The following is a 19490-nucleotide window of genomic DNA, read 5'->3' as shown; positions in this document are numbered from 1 at the left end:
GTTGATTTGACTTGCCATTACTTGTATTTACAATGTAATTTTCCATATTATTATTAATATTTTGCTTGTGGATAAGTTTTATTTTGTAAAACATTAAAGTCGATCTTAATTAGTGGTGCCTCATTCTCACAGAGCAAATGAGAAGGTTCTGCAGATTATGTCTTCCCACTAATGCTGGGTATTTTCTGTTTCTGTGTTCCAGAAGCATTGAGAACGACAACAGTGCAGACGTTTGCCCACCCCTGGCCTTTGCCAATGTCCCACTAACCTAGCATTTATGGGTTTGACTCTAAATTCTCTACACTACTCCCTAGCATTGATACACACCAGCCTGCACTGCACATGTCCTGATGCCACATCCCATCACTGCATTATTCAATAAAACCCCTTTGTGTTCACATCTGCCTGGCAACCAGGTAACCCTAACCCTGAAGGCCAAGCCCAAGATTGCCAAGAACGTCATGATCCATTCAACATGTTGGCAGACCACCACCTCAGGGAGGTCCTGAACAAGCTCTGAAAGACTGGGTTGATTGCTAAACTGTGGAAATGTCATCTGGGGCTGACCAAGGCACAATACCTAGAGTGCTGCATTGGATGAGTCTAGCCAAACCTGCAAGAGAAGAAAGCTGATGCAATCAAGCAGTACCCACTACCCACTCCTAAGTAACAGTTATGTGCTGGGTATAATTACCAGTGCCTCAAAGGAAGGGCCAGTCTAACTAATGGTCAAAGGCTTAATGGAAGTCCTACCCAGAATTTGTACGGTGTCCCTAATAGTACTATAGTCTTCTTAAACACTCACCAACAATCAGCCAATTGTAGTACTGTACAGTGCAGGTTTGTAAACAATAAGAATAGTTTTATAAACATATATACACTTGCAATAACAGCAGTTGGCATCAGCACTGAATTGTGATGTGCAAAACCAGCATAAAACGGTGTTTATATGAGTGGTGCTGTTAACATAGTTAAATATTGGAGAATATTGAATTAATGTATATGTAGGTTCAGTTTAGTTCAGTTTCCAAACCAGACAATGATGCAGCTGCTCAGATGTGCTTGATGGTCCCTTTGTATAACATGGTCAAGATAGGGGGTTGGAGATGGGCTTACCTCAGCCTTTGTAAAATGTAGAGACAATGCTGGCATTCTGGAATGTGGTGTTCTTGATCAACTCCTGAAGGATCTGTTGATGTTCAGTGGAGAGCGGTCACTCTGTGCTTCCCCGAAAGTCAACAACCATCTCTTTGTTTTTGTTAACGCTCAGAGATAGATTGTTGGCTCTAAAAGGCTGTTAGTTTTTGCACCTCCTCTCTGTATGCTGACGCTGCTTTATACGCTCTGTATGCTCTGTGGCGACCAACTTTGCTTTGAGCTGTGCATTACTACACATGTAAGTCAGCAGAGTGAACAGCAGTGGACTGAGCACCAGCCATGAGGTTTTCCAGAACTCAGTGTGATGGTGCTAATGATGCTGTTCCCAATCTGACTGACTGCGGTCTCCCAGACAGTTTGTCCAGGATCCGGTTGCAGAGGGAGGTGTTCAGGCAAAGCATGTTCAGCTTCTCAATCAGCTGCTGAGGGATGATTTTGTTGAATGCTGAACTGAAGTTCATTAAACGCATTTGTATGTAAATGTCCCTTCTCTCCTGGTGTGTAAAAGCAGATGTAAGGTCAAGGCATCATCCATAGATCAGTTTTGGCGATACACAAACTGCAAGGGGTACAGTGAAGATGGCAGCAGGGCTTTCATGTGCCTTTCAAGTCTCAGAAAAACACTTCATTACAATGGGTGTGAGTGCAATGGGATGATGGTAGTTGAGACAGGACACTGTAGACGTCTTTGGCACGGGGATGATGTGCATATACATAGGCATGTAGGAACAATGGCGCTGCTCAGGGAAATGTGGAAATTGTCAGTGAAGACATCAGCTAGCTATTCGGCACAGTCCCTGAGCATGCTGCCAGGAATGTTGTCTGGATCAACTCTGCATAAAGTTCTCCTCACATTTACATTACATTTACAGCATGTACGAAAGTGCTTTTAAGTCTCTGTCATTGAATACATTAACTCTGGTTCACTAGGTTACAGACTTAAGATACCATGAGCCCAAATCACTGTTAAAATATTTTTTTAAATACACATACAGTATACAACAAACAGGGAAGAAAGTGCTAGTTTAAGTGTTTCATGAATAAGTAGGTCTTCAACCGTCATATGAAAATAGCCAGTGACTCAGCTGTCCGGACCCCTAGGGGAAGTTCTTTCCACCACAATGGTGCCAGAACAGAAAAGAGTCTTGTAGTATACAGTGCTGGGAGCTCTGTGGGTCCGAGGTGTAGTGCGAGGAGTATCAGCCATGGTTAGACACTTTAAAATCTTTTTATTTTAATTTACTCATGCAACATAAGTGTAAAAAATATCATTATTTAATTTCCTTTATCATATAAAATGCTAACAGAAAACTACACTAAGGCTCATCATTTTCTTAAGAAACCACAAAATGAGTGTCAAAATAAAAATGCAAGTATGTATGTTCATGTTCCATGACTTTACAGCACTGTTTGTGCCAAAACTAAAAAGCAAATTATCAGTGGCACCAACTCCTCTTTTTTCCACTTTGCCTTTTCACTTTCATGTTAACAATGTGCTAAATAACTGTGGGAACGACCAAGACTTATACAACCCATTTACTTGTACTCTAAATGTCTAGTTAGAGAATACGGAGTACAGCAGTACAGCTCACAGCAGCATGCAAGAGATGGCTAGCAAATTAATAGATTTAGAGAATTTTGCTTCAGTAACATCTTAAGTGATACTTTATAGAATTGGATATGAAAATTTACACTAGTGGAGAAAGAGTGCACTAAAATCTTGTTTTAAAGAAAATAATCTGAAGTAGATTTAATGTACACAGTGTGCATATAATGTACAGAACCTGTAAGACAGAATAATGTATGACATCAAAAATGTGTGTAATTCTTGATTCATGCTCAAACAAGGTGCACAATTTCATACTGCGGCTGTGCTGTTTTCAAGGTTGTAGCGAAATGGAAATTTTGCCAAAACCTGTTAACCCTAGTCAGAAGGGTTGGCATAACTGCTGCCACGCAGAACCACCATCGTACCCAACCAAATAACATGGAAAAGCTACAAAACCGTAGAGTCCTGAGTCCCAGTCTTCTGAATGATCTAGGATAGTAAATGTATTTGAATTCATAAACAGGGTTTTTTTTTTTTTTGGAGACAAAGCACAAATCAAGCCAACAGCCGAAAGTCAGACAGTCAGTCTGGAAACCTTACAGACTGACAGACATTTTTTTTTGGCGTTTGCCTTCCAACTCAAGTGGACATGTTTTTTTTTTGTTTTCAACTTTAAAAGAAGTTACGTGATGAAACACAGCAGTTGACTGCATGAGAATCCGATTGTAAAGCAGATGAACCCAAAATAGTCATTAAAAATATTAAATATTTCAACTTGGACTGTTTGGTTATAGAAAAGAAACATGTCTGTGAGGAAGCATGAGTTCTGTAATGGAGATTTTAGACGGTCCTGACCCCTAAAGTTAGCCTAATATCGCGCGTCGACGAACACTCGCCTTGTATCAAAAGAAATTGATTACACTGCTGGTCTTATAAGTCATGTGACCGGCGGGAGGAGGGTTTAAAGATGACTGGAAGCCATCTTGGCAGTTCGCTCTAGAGCCCTAAAATATCACACAGGCCTAACTCTTAACACTTCGGAAACAATAAATATCGAGTGGCGAGGAGTCTCAGCTATATTTGGTGAGTAGACATAAGTTAACGTAATTGGGAAACGTGGTTGTCTTTTGTTAAGAACAGAGTCGAGGGGATTTGAAGGCTGTTTTGTTCCAACATGGTCTGTTCTGGCCTTGGTGGAGGAGGTTGTTTTTGTTGCTGCTGCTGTCTGGTTTCAGGGTCTTGGTTAATTGAATTCGGTACTAAACCTTTTTAGTAAACCGTTGATTGTCTAAATTCGGATGGGTGGAGATGTTAACCATAAATATTCATTCGGGTTGGTTTGTAAAACTTTAGAAATCCTACATTTGTTGTGTAGTTAAAAGGGCAAGTACACGCCCGCAGAGACAGCTAGCTGGTTATCAGGCAGGATAATGTTAGTCAGCTACTAGCAAACAAGTAGATTGTTTGTTTATTTTTTGCATCGTTCGCTTCACTTGAAATCTAGACATTTCGTCCTTTGTCAGATTAAACGATTCGAACAGCAGGTTCAATTTAAAAATATGCACACAAAATAATAATAATAATAATAATAATAATAATAATAATAATAGAACAATCATTTGGCACAGTATTTGGGACCCTTACTGTGTGTTAATGTACAAATGTAGACGTGCTGGTTGTAGGTTATTGTTTTGTTGTGGCTGTGTTGCTAGCTAGGTAATTATTTAGCTTGTTTGGGGATATGCTTTTCTAATGGAGTGTTGAATCAACATGAAGGTTTTCTTTTTGGATATGACACAACGCGCTAAAATGAACTTAAATACCGCCAGTAACGTTAGTTAGTGCGGTGCCGGGCAGTTAGCATAGCTGCTAGCGAAACTAGCTGACTTAACCAAATGGCCTGTTACACTATCTAGCTGCTGGCTAGCGTGCTGCATTCGATTTACCTCGTAAATCGGAATCTGAACCGAGAATGACGTCGACCTGTGTTCGAGGTACAAAACGGATGAATGGTAGTAATGTTTGTGTATAATTTCCTTCTGTGAACTCTCTTCATTCTTATAGATTTAAAATATGTCCGCGTGGTGCGTGATCTGAAGTAAATACATGTAAACACAAAGTTGTACTTGAACGCTGCGCAGCCAGGTTAATTTGACGTCATCCCCTAAACTCTAAGGAGATAGTTCTTCAATGTCTAGGGGGGAAAAAATCTTCAATGTCTAGACATACTTCCTGTGTAGGATTTTACAATTTAAGCGGCATTGGCAGTGTCCACCTGGTGTCCAGTATTAAATCTAATGTAGCCCAAACATACCAGTGATCATCCCTGCTGGTGGTTTTCTGTTAATTGTTTTACTTTATTATAGGTCCTGACTTCATCTAGCTGTGTAAATACCTCATATACAGTTATTTCTTTGCTAGCCTAAATCATAACCCATTTTGTGAAGCCTCTGCCTTCTAATTTGCCAGCTTTGTAGCAAAAAGAAAAAAGTACGTTTGGTGTAACCACTGAACTTCGTTAATTCCTAAGAAGGAAGCACGATTCAATTCAATTTTATTTATAAAGCATATTTAAAATCTGCCTGAGCTGGCCAAAGTGCTGTACATAGAGAGAAAAGAACAAGAGAACATAAATATGAAAGAACATGTACAAATGACCAACAATTAAAAGGACAGGAAAAGAGGTGTGTTTTTTTTTTTGTTTGTTTTTTTTTTAACATGGATTTAAATTCAGCAAACGTAGAAGCAGTTCTGACTGGTGGTGGCAAGCTATTCCACAACTTGGGGCCCGCTACTGCAAAAGCTCGGTCTCCCCTGCGTTGCAGATGGGATCATGGTACCAGAAAAAGATGACCATTTTGGGATCCAAGTGATCTCCAAGGATTTATACATAATCAAATCTGATAAATTTTTGGGAGCTAGATTATTGAGAGCTTTGTAGACAAATAGCAAAATCTATTCAGTCATGAATGTCATTCCTGATTATGTAACTTTTTTTTAATTTTTATTTTTTTATCATTATTTAACTTTAACCTTTAAGGGCCAGTGGTACTTTTAAGTGCTTAAGGTGCTGGGTTGTTGATCTGAAGGTCTGTGTTCAAGACCCAGCACTGCCAAATTTTAGCAAGTCCCCTAACCCTCTATGCTACAGGGTTCATGGCTCACCCGGTGCTCTGACCTCAACTTCCTAAGCAGGGATTGGCAAAGAATGTATTTTACTGTGCTTTATTTACACACACACACACACACACACACACACACACACACACACACACACGCACACACTGTTTTATACAACACAACAGTGTTGTATAAAGTACTAAAGAGCAATACTTAAGTAAAAGTACAAGTATCATACTGGAAAAAGACTTTGGTAGAAGTGAAAGTCAACTTTTAGAATATTACTCAAGTAAAATTCTTAAAGTATCTGATTTATACTGTACTTAAGTATCAAAAGTAATTTTCTAATATTTAATGTACTTAAGTATTTGAAGTAAAAAATAAAATTTCAGTGAGTTTTTTTTTTGTAGGCACAAAAGCAGGACCAGTTCTAGTATTTCATCTTTAGGGGGCTTATTTAAAACAAGAAGAGTTTTATTATATGACTACATGGTAAGCCAAAAGTTATGGTATTATTTAAAATGGCAAAAGTGGACACCAAAATTTTATGCATGATGCCAGTCTTATCAAATTCTCTACAGTGTGTCCAATTAATGCAGTAATTAATAAAAAATATTCAAGACAAAGACCAAATCAATAAATGTTATTTTTATTTAGTATTGAATGGATTGTTTGCATTAATGTTTTGTTTGTGCTACAACTCTGGTAATAAGAATAGTGACGTTTCACTGCTTTCGGTTGCTGTCTTTGCGGCTTTCTGCCGATTAACGTTATAGATAAATGCCTCCAGCTCTGACTGCGTGTGCACGCTGCGTGTACCTGTGCTTCTTCGTAGAGCGTGCGTACGTGCGTAATGCAATCTAGGAGCAGTGATTCGCCAAACCTCCCTTATTGCAGTCACACATTTTCTTCTGATTTTATTTTGTAGTAACGAAGATGCTTAGTGGAAATAATGGAGTAAAATATACATTTTATGTAGGCAATGTAGTGGAGTAAAAGTGAAAGTTGACCGATTTAAATAGCGAAGTAAAGTACAGATATGTGAAATTTCTACTTACCTACTTATTTGTACTCCGTTACATCACAACACTGATGCACATATATATATATATATATATATTACATACACATACATATACACACATGTACATATATATACGTGTGTGTGTGTGTGTGTGTAAAAATAAATGGACCGCACTGTCAGATTGTGTGTGCAACACTGTATGGTGCAAAGAACCCTGAAGTAAAATGTACATTCTACAGAAAATGGACCCCTGTGAGCTTAGTGTTGGTAAACAACTAATTGATGATAAATGAAGCGGTTGATTTTGTTGGCTTACTATTGGGCCAATACTCGGTGTAATGTGCTTGAATTCAGTGCAGTTAAATACACTCTTCAGGTTATTGAAGCATACGTGGGTAAGTTATTGGGTGACCGATCTAAAGTTTGAGCATAAATCGCAGCACCACTGTTTAATCCTTAAACAACCTGTTTAACCTTAATGTAAACACACACACGGACACCAAAATGGGACCCAAGATTTGAAATCTGTAGTTGGATACAAATCCTAAAGCAAGAAAAATTCAGTCCTTTTAAACTTATTGGTTTTTACTGGTATTAATTTTTAGGTATCCCTTCTACACATTTTTGCTAATATAAAATTGAATAGCATTTGTAGAATATGCCATCAACAAACACGTTTTATAGGTTAAATAAACTTGGTGAACACAATTTTTGTTCTGAAACACCATGAACCACACTATTTTTATTTGTTTATTCTAGGTTGAAAACTCTTCAAATCATCGATTAAGAAATTTGAGAGGAAGAGTGGATGCAACGAAATGAATTAATTGATGACTGGCTGCTTAGCTTCTCTCTGGTTTGTGAGATAATTGAGAACCTGGGATATTTGTCAAGAGACTTTGCAGTTAATTTGCTACTTTCAGAATTTGTGTGTAATTACTTGGCTGGCTTTTGCATTGAGATGTTTTACAAAAGACTTATATTATTGAAATTGTAAAATATAATAGCTTGAATTTTGGTTTGGACTGTGGTAAGGACATCTTAAATTTAACAAAAGGGTATACATCCCAGTCCCTTTGGTCAAATTTTTTGGAGGAGAAACAGACATGAGTACAGCCAGAACAGAGAACCCAGTCATTCTGGGTTTGACAAACCAAAACGGACAAAAGAGAGGCTCTGCGAAGCCAACAGGGGGACCTGGTGGAGGTGGAGGGGGACCTCAAACACAGCCCACCTCGATTAAAGCTTCCAGCACAGTCAACAATGGCAGCTCCCTGCCTCTGCCCACAGCAAACACGGTCATCAAGTAAGTTCTGATTATCAGCAGCATTAGGTGTCATGATGTGCAATGGTGATCTATATAATTGAAGGTTTCATTGAATGTTTCAGTGCCTTAAAATATCATTTGTGCATTTCAGACCTGGGGATGACTGGAAAAAGAATTTAAAGCTTCCCCCAAAGGATATGCGCATGAAGACTTCTGTAAGTTCTTGTATAAAAGCATTGTGCTCAAAGTTTACACCGACTTTTGCCGTTCTAATTCTTTTCTTTATGAACATGTAGGATGTAACCGCTACCAAAGGGAATGAATTTGAAGATTACTGCCTGAAGCGGGAGTTGTTAATGGGCATCTTTGAAATGGGCTGGGAAAAACCATCACCTATCCAAGTATGTTTGTTCTCTTTAGATTAGGATAAACCAACAGTCTGCTACTGTGTTTTACTAGGCTGTATACATTTATAATGTAGTCAGTAGCTTCAGATAACCATTTCCTCTTTGTTCAAAAGAATTGCCAAAGTGTATTCTATAATGTGGGGTCTGAAGATGCCAGTTTCTAGCATTAGCGTTAATTGTAAACGCTATGCTTGTGCTCTGCCTTAATCAGCTGCTATGAAGTCAATCACAGGATTTTAAAAGGTTTATATAGGTATGCAAATTTGTTTTATAAGGAACCACACTGATGCCCAGATGCTGTTTTTGTCCCCTTCCTACAGGAGGAGAGCATTCCCATTGCTTTATCTGGGAGGGACATTCTGGCTAGAGCTAAGAATGGCACAGGAAAGAGTGGTGCCTACCTCATTCCCTTACTTGAACGTATTGATCTGAAGAAAGACTGCATACAAGGTAGAAGAGCCTGCCTTCAATCATTTTAGTCCTCAAACATGTTTGTTTAACTAACTGGCTCATTTCTAACGGGGACCTTTCTGCCTTGTCCTCTCTTCAGCACTGGTCGTTGTCCCCACCAGAGAACTGGCTCTGCAGGTGAGCCAGATCTGCATCCAGGTCAGCAAACACATGGGTGGGGTTAAGGTCATGGCAACCACGGGTGGAACCAACCTGCGTGATGACATTATGCGGCTCGATGAGACGGGTGTGTCCTTTAAATATACAGGCTCTTTTGGGTTTCATTTTTTTTAAGCCAAGGTCTTTCAATAAGTGTCTTGCATCTAACCTGGTGATCTCTCCTCCTCACCCTCCCACTCTGTAGTGCATGTTGTTATTGCCACTCCTGGAAGAGTGTTGGATCTCATCAAAAAAGGAGTAGCCAAAGTTGGTCAGGTGCAGATGATTGTGTTGGACGAAGTGAGTATTGGAATAAAGTATTAACAGTTTCAGCAGGATAGCTTCAGAAATCTTAGTTAAATCTTTTATTGCTTTGATTTATAATGGGATTGTTGCTGTAAAAATTGATAGCTAATGTCTAAAATATGTTGGTTAAAAGCAGAAATGGTAAAGGCACTTACCTGGTATACTTTATTTAACCAGCAATGTTGTGCACAAGCCCTGCTAATCTAGTTTAGCAAATAAAGAACAAAAAATTCAAAATGTCAATGTATGCAAAATCAAGATCTATAAAACATTGTTACAAGTAATCCATAAGCAGCAAATCTCATAGTGAGGGTTTGTATTTAAGTTTGTTCCTATAAAATGAGCTTTGATGTACAGTGTCCCACATTTGGTGCAGCAATACATCAGCATCTGACCTTAATACATTGTTTACATGGTGGTTACGGTGTACCAGATAGAGCCCATTGTGGATTATGCTACAGCGAAAAGCAATTTTGTGCTTTTGACCCATTAATTTAAATGTACATCTTGTCTTATTTGGTGTGTAGGCAGACAAGCTCCTGTCTCAGGACTTTGTGCAGATGATGGAGGAAATTTTAAGCTTCTTGTCCAAGCAAAGGCAAATTTTGCTGTATTCTGCAACTTTCCCACTAAGTGTACAAAAGTTCATGGTAAGCTTAAAACGTGTTGTTGAATTTAGTCGTTCTGTCTGTAAAGGTGTTTACTATTACTTAAATTTACACTTTGTATTTGGAAAATGTTATGACCATCAAGGATATAAAAAGCAGATGTGTAATTAGTAAGCAATGGTGCCCCTTTTCAGTGGAAATTAATATCAGCTGGTTCAGTCCCAACTGATGGCCTGTAAAAAGGTGGCTCATTACCAAGAAGTCAGGCTAGAAACGTCTCGTGATGGGTAAAAGCAAAGAGCTCTCAAGACATTTGCAACATATTGTTGCAAAACATACTGATGGCATTGGTTACAGAAGAATCTCTAAACTTCTGAACGTTCCTGTGAGCTCTGTGTTGGGACCATAATCTGGAAGTGGAAAGAATTTCACCATAAATTGGCTATGACCAGGTGCTCCTCGCAACATTTCTGTCTGACCTGAATGAAAAGAATTCTCAGTTGTCCAATAGCCAACTGCTATTTGTGGAGAGCTTCAGAAAGAGCTGGAATTAGCAGGTACAATTGTTTCAAAGAAAACAAACAAGTAATGCACTGAAGCACCATGGCCTGATTGTGTGCACACCCGGCAAGACTCAAGCTTCAAGACTTGTTTTCTTCAGCAATTGTTTAAATTTTACTGCATGACATTTTACTGCATGACAGTTTGTGAAATACTGGGAGAATAGTTTGTTCAGATGAGACTGAAATTTAACTCTGGTTTTCTTAATACAAACCATGTTTTGGAGCTCAAACTGCACTGCACATCACCCCAAAAACACCATACCAACAGTGCAGATTGTAGGTGGGACCATCATGGTGTGGGGCTGTTTTTCAGCATACAGCACCAGCAAACTTCATATAATGGAAGGAAGGGTGAATAGGGGAAATTGTGCTGAGACATTCTTGATCAATCCGCTGCCATCTACCAGGATGATCACACTGAATTGAGGGTGGACATTTCAGCAAGACATTGATCTTGGAAACGCTCAGTTGGTTTCAGAGAAAGAAAATAAAGCTCCTAGTATAGCCCGGCCCGTCACTGGCCTTGAATCCAATAGAAAATCTAAGGAAAAAACTAAAGATCAGAGTTCATAGAAGAGGCCCATGGAACAGTCAACATTTGTGTGGAAGAATGGGCAAAAATCATACATTGCTCATGTATGAGATTAGTTTCTCCGTAAAGGAGGAGAATGTCATTACCAACAAAGGCTTTTGAACAATGTATTGAATACATTTCAGTAAGCATGGCCAGTTTATTACACCCAACTTCTTAAATTTCTTATTACTTAGCTTAATACCTGGTGAAAATTTCATCAACTGCACCTTTTAAATATATATATATATATATATATATATATATATATATATATATATATATATATATATATATATATATATATATATATATATATTGAAAAAATGTTGAATGTTCAATACTTATTTTACCCACTTTATGTATCCTTGTTGCCAGTAACTGCAACTGGTCGTCTACTATAATACTAATAATCACCATAATACTTTCTGTACTTTGTTACTAATTATGCCATGTTTGTCCTATCCAGAATTCTCATCTGCAGAAGCCTTATGAGATAAACCTTATGGAGGAGCTGACCCTGAAGGGTGTAACCCAATATTATGCATACGTGACTGAAAGGCAGAAAGTCCATTGCCTTAATACTCTTTTCTCTAGGGTAAATTGCCCTCTGCAGACATGTAAATTCACTTGCATTTCTGTATGGAGACTTCTTTTGACTTTTTTCTTTTTCTTCTTCTACTATTTCTTTACTGTTTAGCTTCAGATTAATCAGTCTATAATCTTCTGCAACTCATCCCAACGAGTGGAACTCCTGGCCAAGAAAATCTCCCAACTGGGTTATTCCTGTTTCTACATCCATGCCAAGATGAGACAGGCAAGCATATGTGCATTTTTCTGCTGCTGATGGTAAAAAATAATATATAAAGGAGCATATTAAATCTGGGATATGTTTATTGGAAATGTCAGATCCATATTTGACTTTATGCAAGGGAGACACATGTGGGTCTTATGTTATGTTTTATATCCATTATGAAAATGTATACTTTTTGTTTAGGCAATAGGTGGGGTTTCTCGGGTGTGGGGTACTGAACCCCTCTGTCCACTTTAATGAAGATAAAAAGGACAATACCTAATAAATTAGTCTTGCAGTCTGTTTGTCCCAGGCCTATGGGCTAGTGGTTTGTCCTCCTGTGCCTTATGTACAGTGATGAAATGGATGGTGACAGTTGAAGTTGGGCCAAGTGTAATTACAATATACATAGTAATGTGTCCTTGGACCCTACGATGGATAAGAAATGACACATTTTACACATTTTTACACATTCACAGCCTAATCCATCACTTCCTACCACTTTTCATGATCGTGTACATTTTATGTAAAAATGTCAAAGCAGGTTTTCCACATCACTTAATGTAGAATTTTTCTATTTATTCAAAAATTACCTTTTATGTATTAAATTTCTCATTATGCTCATTTTTCTACTACTCCCTTCCCTACAGGAACACAGGAACCGTGTGTTCCATGATTTCAGAAATGGCTTGTGCCGAAATCTTGTCTGCACAGGTATATACTTTTAGTTGCTGATGTCTTGCTTGGAGTATACATGTTTACATCTTATTGTGCGCTCATAATGTATATTTAAATTCAGATTTGTTTACAAGAGGAATTGACATTCAGGCTGTGAATGTGGTGATCAACTTTGATTTTCCCAAACTTGGGGAGACGTATCTTCATCGTATTGGCAGATCTGGTAAGTGGAATATATTTTTATATGGTTCTACATCAGGTTGGGTCTAAACTTTTGAAGAAATTCAGGTTCATGTGTGCGTGAGCAAGTCCTTTCTCCTAATATCCTAATTTATAGAGGAAATGTCACCGCTCTCTTGATGTGGCCAAGTTTCTATTAATCCAGTCTTCATCAGTCACTTGTGTGGTGTGGGTGCATCAATTCATTGATCTCTTGCTTAAATTCTAGCATTCAGAACCTCTATTCAGTACTTTGTAAGAACACTTTTGCAGCCATTGGACAGGCTGTGTGAAAATGGACTGCCATGACATTTTCCCAAAAAAAAAAAAAAAATTTTCCATGCTATGTGCAGAAAGTAAGTTCATGTGAAAGTTGAATATTGAAAGCAGCACGTCTTGCATCCATTTCCAAGATGGTAGTTCGATCCTTGCTGAAATGCTCCTCAGCTGTCTCTGCACTACTTTTGAAGAATACTTAAGAACGCCTTCAATACTTTTGACACATTTAGGCTTTTTTTTTTTTTTTGGTGACTCTAAGATTACTATAGAACACTAATCATGTGGCAGCAGAAAAATGGTGTGAGACAAATGTGTCCAATATTTTGGTTTATTGTATCTTTCATATTTCAGAGATTTCTCAAACATACGGCTATGTTGTAGTAGTTTAATTTTAGAAGGCTGGATTTTTGAAAATATAGGTTCAAAATCTGGTAACAGAAAATTCATAATGGGGGGTTTTTCCCCCCCAAAATGGCCATTGTATACTAAACAAACACTTAGCATCGTTTGGCCATTGACCGAGTGCATAAGGATCTTCTAAGTTAGTGTTTGGGAATGCTATTCAGCTGAGCTGTCTTTTAGTGGTAATCCTGCAAGCTTGGATGGGAAGCACTACCATAGTATGATGTTGCCATCGCCATACTTCACCACAGGGATGGATTTTATTTGGTGAACTGTACCTGGTTTTAATCAGCTGTAGTGTTGAGGGTTGTGCTCGAAGGTTTTTGTCTTAGATCTGAATGATTTTTTTGGATCCACTGTCAAATTTTCATCCTACAGGTCGTTTCGGTCACTTGGGTCTGGCTATTAACCTGATCACCTATGATGACCGCTTTAATCTGAAGGGCATTGAAGAGCAGCTCGGCACAGAGATCAAGCCCATTCCTAGCAGCATCGATAAGAGCCTGTATGTTGCGGAATATCACAGCGAGAGCACTGAGGACATCAAACTGTGAGCAAGAGAGGTAGTGCTAACTAAGTACAATATATTGCCTAAAATTTGTGTTGTGCTTCTTGGCAAAGATAAACATCTATATTGCAGGGGAAATACTACAGGTTTTGAAAATAATCTTCCACTGCAAAACCCAGGCTTATGCAAAAGTACCTTTACAATGTGTACACTTAAGCTTCACACAGGCATGGCAAGATGCAATGGGGTGAAAAATGTGTTTGTAAATTATTTTGCATAAGTCTAGAAAATGTATTTCAGTAATGCAGCATTAGACATCTTGTATTTAGAACTAAAGGTGGGTAGTATGTACCTAGTTTTAAGGAGAATTGCTAAATCTTTGTGTTTATTTATATTTATATATATATATATATATATATATATATATATATATATATATATATATATATATATATATATATATATATATGAGAGAGAGATGAGGTTGTGGGGTTTTATTTATTTATTTTTTTTGTAAGCTTTTGGTGAGTTCTAATTTTTCTTTGTTTTTTTGCAGATCAAGCCCCCAGCCACTTATCCCCACACTTTCTTTTTTTTTTTTTCTCCAAATTTTTATCCCATCACTTTATTATAATTTGTCTTCCTTTTTTGTGCCACCATGAGGAATTTCTTGGAAACAGGACAATACTGGAGGAAAAACGTCATGGCCCTGCTGTGGACTGCTGTCATTTAACATTCTGGAGATTTCAAAGCACTTGTGAGAGAAGGGTAGAAGAGGATGATGGAAGTTATACTATTTATTTTTAGAAAATGTGACTACTTTCCACCTACTTGAGCATCACCCACTGGCCCGCAGTCTCAGCTTTTTCCATCCATTACCGGTTTTTCATGTATTTGGTTATTTGTATGAAGTGCCTTAACAAGCAGTTGAACTTTGTTCAAAGTAATAATATTTTTCCCAGATCATGCACTTCTCATTGGTCACCTTGTTGTTCACCATTTATTTACATTTTTACTTTGTTTTCAGAAGAAACCATTACACATCCCTGGTGCTTTTTGAGGAATAGACCAAGCAGATGTTGTGGAGGGGGAAAAGGCTGCCTCCAATACATATGTAATGTGTGCAAGAGTGGCCGAACCTCTCAGACTGGATTTTGATTTTGGTGATAAATGTGGGACTTGATGTTTTCTCAGCATCTTTGATGTGCCCCTAAATGGCTCAAGTGGCGTTTTTCATTTGTCATGAAACATGTGCTTCTAGAGACTGACTCTCTCCCTTTTTCTTCAGTGCTCCAACTCAAGAGACTTGCTCAGAGACTCAAGCCAGCCGTTTCCTCCGGCTGTGATTTCCTCTGCCTGATAAAAACGGAAATATTGGAACTTATTTTCCCCCTCCCCATTTTTGTTTTCATTGCTGTTCTCATTCATTTTGGGTGGCTGCACATTGTTGTAGATGTGCCATTGAAATCAATTTTGGCACAATGTAAACTTTGTAAATACTTTCATTTCATTTTTAATGGATCTTTTATAAAACAAGCTAAAAGGCTGGAGTGTTCATCATAAAACATCAAAGATGCAGGAATCCAGCAGCACTGGATGGCATCTCCTTTTCTTTTCCTGCTCCTTTTTTGGCGATTTCAAATAGACAAGGCTTAAAACTTGATGTCAGATATTTTTGTTATAAAATTGGACTTCAAATTTATTTATTATTGGAAATTCTGCCCAAGTTCATTTAGTGTGCCCAAAACGTCCTTGAACCAGTTAAACATTTTTAAACTTCTTCAAATGGTGTTAATGGTACCTCATCTTGATGTTAGTAGCTTGACTAGATCTGCTCTCCAGCCTTTGCTTGTTCCACTGACTTACAAAGCACTCGTTGGGTCCCTGTTCACGGAGACTTGCATATGAGAGAAAATATTTGCATCATGTAGTAATGCTTGTTGCTGCAGTGCAGCTTTAATATCTATGGGGTGGGTGGGTTAAACCTGCAAATGGTATGATACTGATACACTGATTGTTCACTGCCATTGGCACTGGTACATGATGCTTTCGTCTGGAGGGGAAAAAAGTGCTTTAAGGGGAAGATGTCAAAACAATTGCAACAAAGAGTCCAACAAATCAGGAATTGACAAATGTAGCTCTCAATTTATTATTATTTTTTTTAAATCCAGTTTTCTCAAACTGCAGAGCTTAAAAAATGACCTGCACAAAAGTTGGGTCTTGTTTTTGGGACTGGGCAAAAAGACTGACTATGGGCTTAAGTGTTCAGGGGTGGGGTGGGGTGGGGGAGTAAAATGAAAATGGGAGAACATAATTGGTGCTGATAATAACCAAATGTTCTTTTTCTCTTCTGAGCGGTTTTAATAACCCTCCTTTAACACTAAAAAAAATAGAATTTGTGTTTTGATTTGGAGACTTGGTTTTGAGTTCCTATTTGAAGTTTAAGGGAACTTGCTGGGTTGGGGTTTTCACAGGGTTGGGAATAAGTTGTTAAGTGGTAATTTATATCCCCGATGGTCACTGACTGCAGACAGCCTCAAGTTGCAGTTGTCTGTATGGCATGATCCTTGGGAATTCCCAGTAAATAAGCCATCAAAAATGAGACGTGGGTTTTGTTGTGGTTCAACCTGTCTACTATGGTATGTTGCAAATGTCCGTGTGTTGTGACGGTCACTAAAAATCCTGTTTTGGTAACCAATGTACAATGCAAGGTGATTTTTGTGGCACCCTGTAGTGGCATGGTTTGAAGCCAGACTTTTATTCTCTCTTCTACAGTGGCCTCATGTATACACACAGATGTGGATTATTAAAATTGACCATATGCTCATTTTTGGGGAGGGGAGAACAAAAACAAAACAAATACACTATCTGTGTGGCTTTAGGTGAGAGAATGGAAGTCATGCAAGGTTTTGGCAGCTGCCTTGCTATTTTTACTTTTGGGTTACTGTTTGCACTGGAGAACACAGCATATTTCCCCCTGAGTGTTGGAATGTGTGGTTACCTGTTTGAACTGCTGTGTTGGAGTGTGCTGTGGTCCTCATTGTCTGAAGATTGAGCTGGGGTACGTCTCACTATATCAATTGGAATCTTTACAGCCGTGCATTCAAAAATCTCCAGCTTAATTTTCAGGTTTTTTTTTTTTTTCTCAACAAAATCTGGGTGGGATGGGAGGGGAATTGCTGCCCTGAGGAATCTTTACTTTTGTTCTGGAGATGGGTTTCCATGTGTACTTGACTGAGCAGATTTTTACCATATGACTGTCTGGTTAATAAATTGTGATTGGGATAGTGCAAGGAATATTGCTGCAGTCCTTCCATCTTGGTGACTGTAGAGACAGCAAAACAAAAGTAAAGATGACTTTGGTTGTGTGGGTTGGGTTGGGAGGGTAGGGACAGTTCAATTGGAAAAATGGAACAAAATTGTGAAGCCACAAAATGGAGTAACAGGGGTTGGAAATTTTTGTTGTAAAATGCCCTGAAATATTTCTTTTGACTATTTAATGAATTAAGACTAATTGACAACCAAATACTTTTTTTTTTGTTTGTTTTTTTAATTGGCAGTTTTGCGGTGATGCTTGTTTATTAAATATGGTAAATCTGATTAATTGGAAAAATTGTTTTGAACAAATAAAGCTCACTGATTCAGTTTTGATTTGTTAACGTGCTGAATTTGTAAGGTGCATCTATCGTTCTGACCGTATCGATCACTTCACTGTTATTTAAGCTAAGTTGTAACTGTAGTCAGTGTAGGTGTGTCTATGAACTTATTTCTTTTTGTCCCCTTGCCTCCCTGGGCCTTACTAAGTCTGAAATCATATTGACCAGATGGTGACACTTAATTCGGATTTAAACAGTGCAGCTTTCATTTGTGGTCAAGTGAGTTAAAACTTAGAAAGCATTTTACCTGGTTAGCTAAAGTGTGAGAGATTGCTTATTTGAGTAAATGAACAGAGTACATTAGGTTTGTGTGTTTAAGTTTTTTTTTGTTTGTTTGGTTTTTTTTAAACCTGATTCCAACCGCTCTAAAGAGAAATTAAATTCTAGAGCTGTCTGTCCCATAAGGGAACACACAGCATATTGCCAAATCATAGGGAGGAGGAAAAAACACTTGCATTAATAAGTCCTAGCTGTGCTCATAATGACCCTTATACAAATAGTTAAACATGACTACTGGTTCAATTGTAATATCAAAGGCTGTTGGTTGTAGGAGTTTAAGGTAATAAATAGGAGGTTGTTAACCCTGGAGGAACCACAAAGCAAGTTAATTTGCATAATTCTTTACACATTAGAGAATGGTGCATATCTGCTTGGATGTGGTCAGTTATACAGTTGAGGATGGTCATGTTTTTTATATGTATAAACCCACTGCTCTTGATAATACACTAAACGGACAAAATTTACAGACACCTGACCATCACACCCATAGGTATTCCCTAAAATTGTTGCCCCTGTTGTTGGTGTGTGGCCTGCATAGTGTTCTGACCAGAGTCCCACTGAACACCTTAGTGTTCGATGATTGACTGCCAGGACTTCTTACCCTGACATCAGTGCCCAACCTCCCTAATCATCTTGTGGCAGAATGGGCAAGTTTTATTTCATTCTAAAACCTGAAGAGTGAAGGTTATAACCACATAAGGCAACTAAATATGGAAAGGGATATTCAACATGCACGTTGGGTTTCGTTGGTCACATGTCCACAAATGTTTGGGAATGTAGCATTTCTTCCATAGTGTAGTATCAAAAATATAAACTGTGTAGATGTGCACTTGATACTTGTGTACAAATCAAGTGCACTGTAATGCTGTCCTAGCTGCAACATTTTAGTTGACCATACACCAGTTGGTCTGTTATTACCCAAGTATGAGAATTAATAGAAAAATGTATTTACACAATTGTGTATTAGTCTAACCTGAACTAATTGAGTACTAAAATAAAGGCCTATCCATTAATATTTGATACCTGCCACTGAAGTTGAGAAGTCAGTCATTTTTAGCTGTCTCTTCTTGTGCCTACACAAGATACTTCATTTCAGTAAAAACATACATGCCTGACCTACTTTCCCTTATGGATCATTTTTAAAGTTTTTGGAGGTTTTGGATGTTTCTCTTCTCAGCCACATTATCAAATATTGGACAACTGAAAGCTTTTTCCTAGCTCAAAGGGGTTTGTAGCTGGATCCTGTCCCAGGAACTCAAAGATCACTGACTTGCTTAGAACTTTAGACATTTCTGCTTATTCCTCTTCCACAAGGTGGCACTAATAACAAAAGAACCAGGCTTGCTGTCAAGTTGCTGTTAGGTTTGAGATATATGACAACTGATGTTTTGGACAGACTTTGCATGAGCACAAATCAAAGGAGAAGGGGAATGCCAAAGAAAGACAGAAAAAAAAATAGTTTGGGTCTTTTGTGTATGTGGGTCAATCCATACA

At 38.2% G+C, this 19490-nt stretch overlaps 1 protein-coding gene across 1 annotated transcript; it reads left to right on the top strand.

Annotated features, from left to right (window-relative positions):
- Positions 1-3636: 3636 nt before the first annotated feature.
- ddx6 (DEAD (Asp-Glu-Ala-Asp) box helicase 6) lies at positions 3637-17712 on the top strand. Its single transcript, XM_027132609.2, has 14 exons — positions 3637-3790; positions 7611-8157; positions 8270-8333; positions 8415-8519; positions 8846-8975; positions 9076-9222; positions 9340-9434; positions 9968-10090; positions 11652-11780; positions 11883-11999; positions 12626-12689; positions 12775-12876; positions 13932-14116; positions 14618-17712. The coding sequence occupies exons 2-13, from the start codon at positions 7958-7960 to the stop codon at positions 14105-14107; spliced, it is 1452 nt and encodes a 483-aa protein (XP_026988410.1). The 5' UTR covers positions 3637-3790; positions 7611-7957; the 3' UTR covers positions 14108-14116; positions 14618-17712.
- Positions 17713-19490: the final 1778 nt, after the last annotated feature.

The sequence above is a fragment of the Tachysurus fulvidraco genome, chromosome 13 (assembly GCF_022655615.1).
Source record: "Tachysurus fulvidraco isolate hzauxx_2018 chromosome 13, HZAU_PFXX_2.0, whole genome shotgun sequence".
Taxonomy (NCBI): domain Eukaryota; kingdom Metazoa; phylum Chordata; class Actinopteri; order Siluriformes; family Bagridae; genus Tachysurus; species Tachysurus fulvidraco.
The sequence above is the reverse complement of the archived record's forward strand: the minus strand, read 5'-3'. Positions and strand labels throughout refer to the sequence as shown.

Coding starts and splice junctions, on each gene's coding strand:
- ddx6 (XM_027132609.2), top strand. CDS start 7,958: ATGAGTACAGCCAGAACAGAGAACCCAGTCATTCTGGGTTTGACAAAC. Junction 8,158..8,269: donor ACAGCAAACACGGTCATCAA/GTAAGTTCTGAT, acceptor TGTGCATTTCAG/ACCTGGGGATGACTGGAAAA. Junction 10,091..11,651: donor TAAGTGTACAAAAGTTCATG/GTAAGCTTAAAA, acceptor TGTCCTATCCAG/AATTCTCATCTGCAGAAGCC.